Source organism: Aedes albopictus, chromosome 2 (assembly GCF_035046485.1).
Source record: "Aedes albopictus strain Foshan chromosome 2, AalbF5, whole genome shotgun sequence".
Taxonomy (NCBI): domain Eukaryota; kingdom Metazoa; phylum Arthropoda; class Insecta; order Diptera; family Culicidae; genus Aedes; species Aedes albopictus.
In genome coordinates this window covers 253,655,808-253,668,795 of record NC_085137.1, presented here as the reverse complement: position 1 = coordinate 253,668,795, position 12,988 = coordinate 253,655,808, and the positions used below count along the sequence as shown (strand labels likewise).

Below are 12,988 nucleotides of genomic sequence, written 5' to 3'. Positions count from 1 at the left end.
CACATTCGCCGTCGTACCAGTCTGTTTAACGTCCCAACCAACACTAGGACGACCACGCTGATGGAGCTACCACCTTGGATCTAGCTGGGCGTGGTGCAGCCTTTCTTACTCAGCCGCTGGATGCCAGAACAGACGCTGTTTGAGCCGCACCTCCTTGTTGAACAAACGCTCGAATCGTACCTCCTGAATCTAGCTGAAGTCAGAAGGACAACAGTGCCCAGGCTTCACTACCAGCTAAGCACACAACTCTTAGCTGGCGGTCTTTGTAATCGCTTGACCCGTGGAAGCATGAGGTAGGAACTTGTGAGGACCAGAGCTATATGGACGTTCTCCTTATCGACTCACCGTTTTGCAGCCTTAAGAGCTTAAGAGCACCAAGGGTCAATCAACCCTCCTACGGTCGATTGAATTTCCCATAGTAATTTTCATATAAACTTTAAAGGGCTTGTGCAGTCACAATTTTCCACCAATTGAGCTCAAATTTTGGGAGAAGCCATAGGATCTGATTACGAATTGAATAAGTGGTGTAGAGCAAAAACGATTTTTTGAACAACGCTAATGTATATTACATTCATTACAATAAAGTGGTGTTGCACAGACCCAGTGGCTCCCAAGCAGAGGCCACGGGTCATGCCAATTTCTCCAGTACCGAGAGTTCGATTAGAAAGTGAAAACAGTTTTTAGATTGTCTCAAGAAACATTATCACAGTATAGTGGCATTGCAATGTACAGTGGTTCTTAAGCTAAAAAATTCTGCGTTTCAAGGAGCACATAATACAATAAATTGGAGTGGCAAAGCTCAGTGGTTCCCAAGCGTGAATCATGGGCCATGCTAATTTCGAAAGAACTGAAACTTCTAGGCAAAGGAATGCTTTTTTGAGGAGCACTGAAATAAAGAGGTGTTGTCAATTTTAGCGTGACGTTCATAATAGATGCTTCCATAAAGTTATCTTTCCTAAGAAATTGCCTACCTTTAGGCGTTATTCACTCTTTATTTATTTATTTATTTATTTATTTATTTACATATAATCCATCTGACCTGAAAGTCTTAATGAATAAAAACAACATAACTAAACACAATGACATTTACAATATGGACGAACGATTAATCTTATTTTTAAAGCTTTGCGACGATTCTTCGAATTCAAAAAGATCCTCAACCAACGTGAATGTTCGTATCATCTTCGACATCGGATCATTAAAACCATATGTTGTTCGGTGAAACCTGGCCGACAGTAATGCGCGTTGCCGGAGAGGTCGCTGAATAGAGACTTTTCAACATCTTTTTCTTCTTGGCGTTGCGTCAAATGTAACAAAACCTTCTTCTCGGCTTAGTGTTCTATGAGCATTTCCACAGTCATTAACTGAGAGCTCCCTCTGCCAATCACCATTTTACATTGTGTATATCGTGTGGCACGAAGCTACTCAAGATACTGCCCAAGGAAGTCATGGAAATTTCCATTACGAAAAGTTCCTGGACCGACCAGGAATCGAATCCGTCACCTTAAGCACGCTCATGCTGACCACCTTCGTCTTGCAGCTGTGGCTATAGGAGCTCCTAAAAATATAAACTGACCCTGATTATATTAAAATGTTCTGATCAAATATTCTAGATTTTGTCCCTTTTGGCGCAACATTAAACAAAATCTACCCAGACGAAAGTTTTGATCTTACTGTTTTACTTTCAGTCGCCACAATTGCTTCAACTGCGGCAGCGGAACAACCCAAAAGACTTCATCGTCAAAGTTTGCCACCGTCAGTACCACAGAAAACTTTTACCAGCAAGGTATGACATAACACAGTGCCACAAACACAAAGATTTTCAATAATTCATTTAATTTTCAGAATCTTCACACCTCAATGAGGAAAGCACGTATGTTCGTCGCCGAACTTGGACAAAGGAAGACGCCGATAATTATTTGAATCGCGTAGAATCCTCCTCCATCGAACGAAGCAGCACCGAACAGAATGTGTCCAATCGTAGACTAACATGGACTAAAGAGGACTTCGAGAACGTTGACATTTCCAGACTGAAAGAATCCACAATAGTTGCTGAAAGGCAAAAGCCCATTCGCCATGAAGATAACCTCAGACCAGAAGGGGACTTTGTGCGACCAGAGAAAACACAGTTTCAGCCTGCAGAGAGACCGAAGCAGATTCGTCCTGAGGACAACTTACGCCCAGAAGGAGCGTTTGAGTCTCCCGAGAAGCCCAGATATCAGCCTGGTGAACGGCAGAAACCGATTCGGCATGGCGATAATTTGCGCCCTGAAGGAGACTTCGACCGGCCGGAGAAAACGCCATTCCGACCGGCTGAGCGTCCGAAGCAAATACGACCAGAGGACAATCTAAGACCAGAAGGATCATTCGAATCTCCTGACAAACCGAAGTATCAGCCAGGTGAGAGACAGAAGCCAATTCGTCATGATGACAACCTCAGACCAGAAGGGGACTTTGAGCGACCTGAGAAGAGTCCTTTCCGACCAGCTGAGCGACCTAAACAGGTTCGCCCAGAGGACAATCTGAGAACGGAAGGGGCATTTGAGTCACCGGAGAAACCAAGATATCAGCCAGGTGGAAGACCGAAACCAGTACGCCACGATGATAATCTTCGTCCTGAGGGAGACTTTGAGCGTCCTGAGAAGAGTCCGTTCAGACCAGCCGAACGTCCAAAACAGGTTCGTCCGGAGGATAACCTGAGACCAGAAGGAACATTCGAATCACCCGAAAAACCAAAATATCAGCCGGGTGAGAGACAGAAGCCCATTCGGCACGACGATAACCTTCGTCCTGAGGGAGACTTTGAGCGTCCTGAGACGAGTCCGTTCAGACCAGCCGAACGTCCGAAGCAGATTCGTCCTGAAGATAATTTGAGACCGGAAGGAACATTTGAGTCACCAGAGAAACAAAAATACCAGCCAGGTGAAAGACCGAAACCTGTTCGCCATGATGATAATCTTCGTCCAGAGGGAGACTTTGAAAGACCTGAGAAGGCTCCTTTCCGACCTGCCGAGCGTCCTAAACAGGTTCGTCCGGAGGATAACCTGAGACCAGAAGGAACGTTCGAATCTCCAGAGAAACCAAAATATCAACCTGGCGAGAGACAGAAGCCTATACGTCATGATGATAATCTTAGACCCGAAGGTGATTTTGAACGCCCTGAGAAGTCTCCATTCCGTCCGGCCGAACGTCCGAAACAGATTCGTCCTGAAGACAACTTGAAACCAGAAGGAACTTTTGAGTCGCCTGAGAAGCCGAGATATCAACCAGGTGAAAGACCCAAACCTGTTCGTCATGATGATAATCTTCGCCCCGAAGGAGATTTTGAACGACCTGAGAAAGCTCCATTCCGACCTGCCGAGCGTCCTAAACAAGTTCGTCCAGAGGATAACCTAAGACCTGAAGGAGCATTCGAATCTCCCGAGAAACCAAAATATCAACCCGGTGAGAGACAGAAGCCTATCCGTCATGACGATAACCTTCGACCTGAGGGAGACTTTGAACGACCTGAAAAGAGTCCGTTCCGACCAGCCGAGCGGCCGAAACAGGTTCGTCCTGAAGACAATTTGAGACCTGAAGGGACATTCGAGTCACCCGAGAAACCAAGATATCAACCAGGTGAAAGACCAAAACCTGTTCGCCACGATGACAATCTTCGCCCTGAGGGAGACTTCGAACGTCCAGAGAAGACTCCGTTCCGACCTGCTGAACGTCCAAAACAAGTTCGCCCTGAAGACAACTTGAGACCAGAAGGAACATTTGAATCACCCGAGAAGCCAAGATATCAGCCTGGTGAAAGACAGAAGCCTATACGTCACGATGACAATCTGAGACCAGAAGGTGATTTTGAGCGTCCTGAAAGGGCCCCATTCCAACCCGCAGAGCGTCCGAAACAAGTTCGTCCTGAGGATAACTTAAGACCTGAAGGAGACTTTGAACGCCCCAAACCAACAGTTTTTCAACATGCTGAGAGGTCCCAAGTTATCAGACGAGAAGACAATTTGTTCCTTGAAGGGACTTTCGAACGAACTGAAAAGACTATTTACGTGGCCGGTGAGCGTCCGAAACCTATCAAACATGATGATAATCTTCGACCAGAAGGGGACTTCGAACGTCCTGAAAAAAATCGTTTTCAACCAGCTGAACGTTCCAAACAAGTTCGTCCGGAAGATAATTTAAGGCCAGAAGGGACATTTGAGTCTCCAGAAAAACCAAGATATCAGCCGGGAGAAAGACAGAAGCCAATTCGCCATGATGATAACCTTCGTCCTGAAGGAGACTTTGAGCGCCCCGAGAAGACTCCATTCCGTCCGGCTGAGCGTCCCAAACAAATTCGCCCAGAGGACAATCTGAGACCGGAAGGTACATTCGAATCACCCGAAAAACCAAAATACCAACCTGGTGAGAGACAGAAGCCGATTCGTCACGATGATAATCTTCGCCCTGAAGGAGACTTCGAGCGTCCTGAGAAAACTCCATTCCGGGCAGCTGAACGTCCGAAACAGGTTCGCCCTGAAGACAACTTGAGACCAGAGGGTACATTTGAGTCTCCTGAAAAACCAAGATATCAACCAGGTGAAAGATCGAAACCTGTACGTCATGATGATAATCTTCGCCCTGAAGGAGATTTCGAACGTCCTGAGAGAGTCCCGTTCCGACCTGCAGAGCGTCCGAAACAAGTTCGCCCAGAGGATAACCTAAGACCTGAAGGAGCATTCGAATCTCCTGAGAAGCCGAAATATCAACCCGGTGAGAGACAGAAGCCAATTCGACATGACGATAACCTTCGTCCCGAAGGAGACTTCGAGCGACCCGAGAAGACTCCATTCCGACCTGCAGAGCGTCCAAAGCAAGTACGTCCAGAAGACAATCTGCGGCCAGAAGGAGATTTTGAACGTCCTCAACCAACAGCTTTTCATCAGGCTGAGCGATCCCAGGTTATCAGAAGAGAAGATAATCTGTTTCTCGAAGGAACATTTGAAAGAACTGAAAAAACAGTTTATGTGGCTGGTGAACGTCCAAAGCCCATCCGTCATGACGACAATCTCAGACCTGAAGGAGGCTTCGAACGTCCTGAGAAGACACCATTCCGACCAGCTGAGCGTCCGAAACAAATTCGCCCAGAAGATAATTTGAGACCTGAAGGTACTTTTGAGTCCCCTGAGAAGCCGAAATATCAACCAGGTGAGAGACAGAAACCCATTCGACACGACGATAATCTTCGTCCTGAGGGAGATTTCGAGCGTCCTGAGAAGAGTCCATTCCGACCAGCCGAACGTCCGAAGCAGATTCGTCCTGAAGATAATTTGAGACCTGAAGGTACATTTGAGTCACCGGAGAAACAAAAATACCAGCCAGGTGAAAGACCGAAACCTGTTCGCCACGATGATAATCTTCGCCCAGAGGGAAACTTTGAACGACCTGAGAAGGCTCCATTCCGTCCTGCCGAGCGACCTAAACAGGTTCGCCCAGAGGATAACCTAAGACCTGAAGGAACATTCGAATCCCCCGAGAAACCGAAGTATCAACCCGGTGAAAGGCAGAAACCCATTCGGCATGATGATAACCTTCGCCCCGAGGGAGACTTTGAACGACCTGAGAAGACTCTATTCCGACCTGCAGAGCGTCCAAAACAGGTTCGTCCTGAGGATAACTTAAGACCAGAAGGCACATTTGAATCTCCCGAGAAACCGAAGTATCAGCCGGGTGAGAGACAAAAGCCAATTCGACACGATGATAATCTTCGCCCTGAAGGAGACTTTGAGCGTCCCGAGAAGACTCCGTTCCGACCGGCTGAACGTCCGAAACAGGTTCGTCCGGAAGACAATCTGAGACCTGAAGGGATATTTGAGTCACCAGAGAAGCCAAGATATCAGCCAGGTGAAAGACAGAAGCCTATTCGTCATGACGATAACCTTCGCCCTGAGGGAGACTTTGAACGACCTGAGAAGACTCCATTCCGACCTGCAGAGCGTCCAAAACAGGTTCGTCCTGAGGATAACTTAAGACCAGAAGGCACGTTCGAATCTCCCGAGAAACCGAAGTATCAGCCGGGTGAGAGACAAAAGCCAATTCGACACGATGATAATCTTCGTCCTGAGGGAGACTTTGAGCGTCCCGAGAAGACTCCGTTCCGGCCGGCTGAACGTCCGAAACAAGTTCGTCCGGAAGACAATCTAAGACCTGAAGGGACATTTGAGTCACCAGAAAAGCCAAGATATCAGCCAGGTGAAAGACAGACGCCTATTCGTCATGACGATAACCTTCGCCCTGAGGGAGACTTTGAACGACCTGAGAAGACTCCATTCCGACCAGCCGAACGTCCGAAACAAGTACGTCCAGAAGATAACTTGAGACCCGAGGGTGCTTTTGAATCCCCTGAGAAACCGAAGTACCAACCAGGTGAGAGACAGAAGCCCATCCGTCACGATGACAATCTTCGTCCTGAGGGAGACTTCGAGCGTCCTGAGAAGGCTCCGTTCCGACCTGCCGAGCGTCCTAAACAGGTTCGTCCGGAGGATAACCTGAGGCCTGAAGGAACATTCGAATCTCCAGAGAAACCGAAATATCAACCCGGTGAGAGACAAAAACCCATTCGACATGATGATAATCTTCGTCCTGAGGGAGACTTCGAGCGTCCTGAGAAGACTCCATTCCGACCAGCCGAACGGCCGAAACAAGTACGTCCTGAAGACAATTTAAGACCGGAAGGGACATTTGAGTCACCCGAGAAACCCAGATATCAACCCGGCGAAAGACAGAAGCCCATCCGTCATGATGATAACCTTCGTCCTGAGGGAGACTTCGAGCGTCCTGAGAAGGCTCCGTTCCGACCTGCCGAACGTCCGAAACAGGTTCGCCCAGAAGATAATCTGAGACCTGAGGGTGCTTTTGAGTCTCCTGAGAAGCCTAAATACCAACCCGGAGAGAGACAGAAGCCCATCCGCCATGGTGATAATCTTCGTCCTGAAGGAGACTTTGAACGTCCTGAGAAGACTCCGTTCCAACCTGCCGAGCGTCCGAAGCAAGTTCGTCCTGAAGATAACTTGAGACCTGAAGGGACATTTGAGTCACCGGAGAAACCGCGGTATCAGCCAGGTGAAAGACCGAAACCTGTTCGCCATGATGATAATCTTCGCCCTGAGGGAGAATTCGAACGACCTGAAAAGGCTCCATTCCAGCCTGCTGAACGTCCGAAACAAGTTCGCCCAGAGGATAATCTGAGACCAGAAGGAACGTTCGAATCTCCCGATAAACCGAAGTATCAACCCGGAGAGAGACAGAAACCCATTCGTCATGATGATAACCTTCGGCCTGAGGGAGACTTCGAGCGTCCTGAGAAGACTCAGTTCCGACCAGCTGAGCGTCCCAAGCAGGTTCGTCCAGAAGACAATTTGAGACCGGAAGGATCGTTTGAAACGCCTGAGAAGCCTCAATTCCGACCAGCGGAGAGGCCAAAGCAGGTCCGTCCGCAAGATAATTTGCGCCCGGAAGGTGAATTTGAGCGACCACAACCTGTCGTTGTTGGAAAGGTAGACAGGTCGCAAATTGTGAGACATGAGGATAATTTGCATTTGGAAGGTGTATTTGAGCGAACTGAAAAGACTGTTTATATTGCCGGAGAACGCCCGAAACCAATAAAACACAATGACAATCTTAAGCCAGAGGGTGCATTTGTTACTCCAGAAAAGCCGCAATACACACCAGCAGAACGGCCGAAACAAATCAAACCTCAAGTCAACCTTAAGCCTGAAGGTGATTTCGAGCGACCTAAACAGCCTACAGTAGTTGGAAAAGTGGATCGAGCACAAATCGTGCGACATGAAGATAATTTGCATATGGAAGGCACTTTCGAAAGAACTGAAAAGCACGTTTACATAGCCGGTGAGCGACCTAAACCAGTAAGGCACGATGATAACCTCAAACCTGAAGGTGAATTCACCACACCGGAGAAAACGCATTATCAGCCAGCTGAGAGGCCAAAACAGGTTCGACCGGAGGACAATTTGAAACCTGAAGGTGCTTTCGAGCGTCCAGAAAAACCTGGGTTTAAACCTGCTGAAAGACCGAAACAAGTGCGACCTCAAGATAATTTGCGACCCGAAGGTGAATTTGAGCGTCCACAGCCAGTGTCGATCGGAAAGGTTGAACGATCTCAAATTGTTCGCCATGAAGACAATTTACATTTGGAAGGAACATTCGAACGTACAGAAAAGACAGTGTATATCGCTGGAGAGCGGCCGAAACCAATCAAACCTGATGATAATCTTAGACCTGAAGGAGATTTCGTCACGCCTGAAAAGCCTCAATTCCGTCCTGCAGAACGGCCCAAGCAGGTAATCCCCAAAGATAATCTGAAACCTGAGGGAACATTTGAGTCGCCCGAAAAGCCGAAATACCAACCAGGTGAAAGACAAAAACCCATTCGTCATGATGACAATCTCCGTCCCGAAGGAGACTTTGAACGCCCTGAAAAGGCACCATTCCAACCAGCTGTACGTCCCAAACAAGTTCGTCCAGAGGATAATCTAAGACCGGAAGGTACGTTTGAGTCACCTGTAAAGCCACAATACACACCGGGTGAGAGACAGAAGCCCATTCGTCACGGTGATAACCTCAAACCTGAAGGAGATTTCGAAAGACCAGAGAAGACTCCATTCCGACCAGCTGAACGACCGAAACAGGTACGCCCGGAAGACAATCTCAGACCGGAAGGAACATTCGAATCACCTGAGAAGCCCAAATATCAGCCAGGCGAGAGACAGAAACCTATCCGTCATGGTGATAACCTCAGACCTGAAGGAGATTTCGAACGGCCTGAAAAAGCTCCATTCCAACCTGCAGAGCGCCCAAAACAGGTACGCCCTGAGGACAATCTGAGACCAGAAGGAACATTCGAGTCACCAGAGAAACCAAAATATCAACCTGGTGAGAGACAAAAGCCTATTCGACATGGTGATAACCTTAAACCAGAAGGAGATTTTGAACGTCCTGAGAAGTCTCCATTCAGACCTGCTGAGCGTCCGAAACAAGTTCGGCCGGAGGACAATCTGAAACCAGAAGGAGCCTTTGAAACTCCAGATAAGCCGAAATACCAACCAGGCGAAAGACAAAAACCTATTCGCCACGGAGATAACCTCCGTCCCGAAGGGGATTTCGAGCGTCCTGAAAAAGGTCAGTTCAAACCTGCTGAGCGACCTAAACAGGTCCGTCCGGAGGATAATTTGCGCCCCGAAGGCTCGTTTGAAACGCCTGAAAAACCCAAGTATCAGCCAGGAGAACGACAGAAACCAATCCGCCATGGTGATAATTTGCGTCCAGAAGGAAAGTTTGAACGTCCTGAAAAAGGTCAATTCAAACCTGCTGAACGTCCCAAGCAGATCCGTCCTGAGGATAACTTAAGACCGGAAGGTTCATTCCAAGTACCAGAAAAGCCGAAATATCATCCAGGTGAAAGACAAAAGCCCATACGCCACGGGGATAACCTAAGGCCGGAAGGAGAATTCGAGAGACCCGTTGAAAAACCTGGTTATCAACCAGTTGAAAGACCTAAACAAGTGAAACCTCATGACAATCTGCACATAGAGGGCGAGTTCCATTCGTTGAAGCAATACAAAGAACAGAAGCAACGTAAGGAAGCTGAGATAAAGGAAGTGCACGAGAATGGCATTTTGGACGGAGCAGTAATGGTAACCACCCAAACGGTAACCACGATCCTCAAAGGTGACAAACCGAAAGCAGCAGGAAAGAAAGTAACAACTTCGGAAACTGAAGATCACACGAGTCTATCTCACGCAACGGAGCGACATCTTAAGCAAGTCACATCATCTACATCACAATCACATCAAGATGAAGTAAACCAAAGACGAGTGGATCAGAACATCATAGATTCGAGAACAATTCAAAATGTCGATGATCGAACAACATCTAGAGACATCCAAGATCGAATGCATCCAGAAGTGGCACACACATCATTGGCCACAGAAACTACTACTTCAGCGCGAACTCAATCAATGAAAAACATAATCCAGGGAACGGACATTCAACAACATCACGCAACCAGCAAAACCTCCAGATCAACTGCAAATCAGCAGATCATGCAATCCACCGATGGAATGGTTGGAGGTCCTCATGGGCACAGACCACATGAACCACATGTGATGGAGCAAACTATGAACACTGTGGTGCAGGGATCTGATGTTCAGCATCGTGATGTTTCCTCGCAACATATGACTACAAGTAAAACATCGAAAATGTCTACTCACTCAAAGTCATCCACAAGTCAGCAGGTTATCCATTCTACGGATGGAAAAATTCACGAAACACATTATCCCCATGGATCGCATGGACAGCCTGATTCAATGAGAACTGTAATGACTGACTCGGACATCCAGCAGGGTGACGTCTCTTCCAAGCATCACACGTCTAGCAAGACTTCGAGGACAACAGGCCATACAACATCGTCAACGAGTCAACATATTGTCCATTCATCGGATGGCCCGGAAACTCATGCGCCACATGTTACATCCCATGAACACCACTCGGGATCAAGTGTTTCCTCCGCAAGTCAGCGTGTAGTTATCGACGGAAACGTGGTCACGGACAAGGCGGTCACCCACAAGGCAGGACTGGAGAAAATGGTCGAGGACGGAGTGGTAAAGGTCGATAAATCTTTTAGTGAGAAACGATCGGCTGGATTCGATGGACAAGTAGCGTTGCAGGGTCATGAGTCGACCAGAACGATTACCGGTAAAGGACGGACAACGAACAACATTATTCACGGAACTAACGGTGTTGACAAGGGTGGAAAAACTGTTGACAACGGTACTACTCAGGTGCAAGTGAAAAAGTTGGTTGGAGGCAAATGGGTTACGAGAACGGTTACAGAAAAGGTTTCCGATGCACATGACGTTCAATCAGACAAACAAATGCGCAGCACCGCCTCCAAGCAGGAACATTCCGTTATTCAAACTTCCTCTAGTAGTAGCATAAGTCAGCATTCCAGTACTAGTCAGAGTACGAAGCTAGTAGGTGGCAAACTAGTGCATGTTAAAGATTCCTCTGACGCTAAAATTGATAATGTACAGCAGAAGTCTGGACGCACTCAGCAACGTGGTAGTTCTAGTATCGTCCTTGGAGAAGATACGTCTAGCAGTGGCAAGCAAACATTGACGTCCAAGATAATAGGTGGAAAATTAGTACATGTCTGCTCACACGACGACAGGGGTTCCAATGTAGTTTCGACAGTCAATGGAGCTCATAGCAAGTCTGTTAACAACATTACTCATTCCGAATCAACATCTATGACGAAGTCATCAAAAACCGAAAGTAGCGAATCGAAGCGAACGGACTCGAAGACATCTTCACAGATCGTGTCGCACGACTCCAATGCTGCATCCGACAAGCATTTCAACCGCAAGAGTACGTTTTCGTCAGAAAATGCTGGCAATTCTATTCTATGTCGACAACAGCAGACCAATGTGCAGCCATCCAATACTAGCAGCATGAGCGTTTCCGGATCAATTCAGAGGAAGAGCATTTCCAATCTGAACGACAGTGCAATGTATTCAACAACAAACCGTACCAGTTACAGCTCTCTGCATCGTCGCGAGAAGGAATCTGCCGACTCGCGAATGCAGAACTATTTGAAAACGTTGGAATCTGGAACGATCACTACCCGTACCAAGCTGCAGCCTTGTCCTCCGCCAACGCTGAACACCTCAACCAACGTCACAACCACTAGCGGTGCCATCGGACAACATTCCAGCAGCACGCAACAAACCAAAGTGTTGCGTGACTACCACGCAGCTCTGAACACGACAAGAAGCTCGACAAAGTCCAACGCGTCCAGCATTTCGTTCGGCGATGACAATAAGTTCCACGGCACCAGTTCGTACAAGATGCAGTACGTGCAACAGAATGACGGCCGCTGCCCCGCCCATGCCATCAACGATAATCTCAAGATTTCGAAAGTAACCAAGCAGCACACCTACTACATGCACGACAGACGATGATCGCAATGACTGTCCCTGTGGAAGAAGTATATTAGCTATCGCAGTAATAGCAGCTTGTTGATGCTTGTTTTATGCAATAAAAGTGAATGAATATGACAAAAAGAAGCTTCTTTGCTATATTTTTTTTTATTTGTTACACTAATATTATTCATATCTACTTTATAGCCTTGCTTGAAATGCAATAAAAATGAACGAATTGTACAACATTTGTCGTGTTCTGATTTATGAGAAACCCTTTTTGTTTTACTCCTATTTAAAACATTCAGTTTCGTACAACGGAAAATCATTGATCAGCAGGGCAAGGATGGGCATTGTCATAAAATAATGCCATTTTGTGATTTCGTAATTTCTCTGTCCCTAGTAAGAATGTTTTTCGACGACATCATTCGCAATTATTGATTGGTGAGTTATAAATCGGACGGAAATTTACACCAAAAGAAGTGGAAATTGAAAAATGTCATGTAATATTTCCCATCCTTACAGCACGGTCACATTGATCGGCTTGACCCACCAAATGAAAAGTAGTACCTCCGCAGTACGCCCTTTAGGGATGATTTCTAGAAAGGAGGGGGCCGTACATGTGTAATCTCTATTGGTAAGCGTTCCACCAGCTACCTAGTTCAGTAAGAGCCCACCAACAGGTGACCCCAAATTCATGGTGTGATGCGGCTTTATGCTTACCGAGCCTAGGAATGAATGGCTAGGGGGGTCTAATAAAAACCTAACTGCAAACGGAGCCTGTGGAGTACCAGGGCGCCCTCCACAGTATGTTACCCTTACTGCGTTAACCGGAGCAATGGTGCAGTGGACCTTGTGTTTCTCCGAAACAATCAGCTGCCCTTCTAGTATCATTTGAGGCTAAATAAGGGCGGTGTTCCGCAATCTGCGAACGCGCCTCCGTTACCAATCAGCCCCCACCAATGAGCCCCAGCCACTGCACTGGTACAGCGAAACAGGAGAATATGCATCAGAAC

The 12,988-nt window shown here is 47.3% G+C and overlaps 1 protein-coding gene across 1 annotated transcript in view; it reads left to right on the top strand.

Moving 5' to 3' along the window:
• LOC109427893 (titin) overlaps window positions 1-12,220 on the top strand; it is a 30,928-nt gene extending 18,708 nt beyond the window's left edge. Inside the window, exons 4-5 of the mRNA XM_019703499.3 lie at window positions 1,689-1,786; window positions 1,846-12,220. Of these exons, the coding sequence (XP_019559044.3) occupies window positions 1,689-1,786; window positions 1,846-12,014 (10,267 nt within the window). The 3' untranslated portion in view covers window positions 12,015-12,220. The remainder of the gene's footprint in view (window positions 1-1,688; window positions 1,787-1,845) is intronic.
• Window positions 12,221-12,988: the final 768 nt, after the last annotated feature.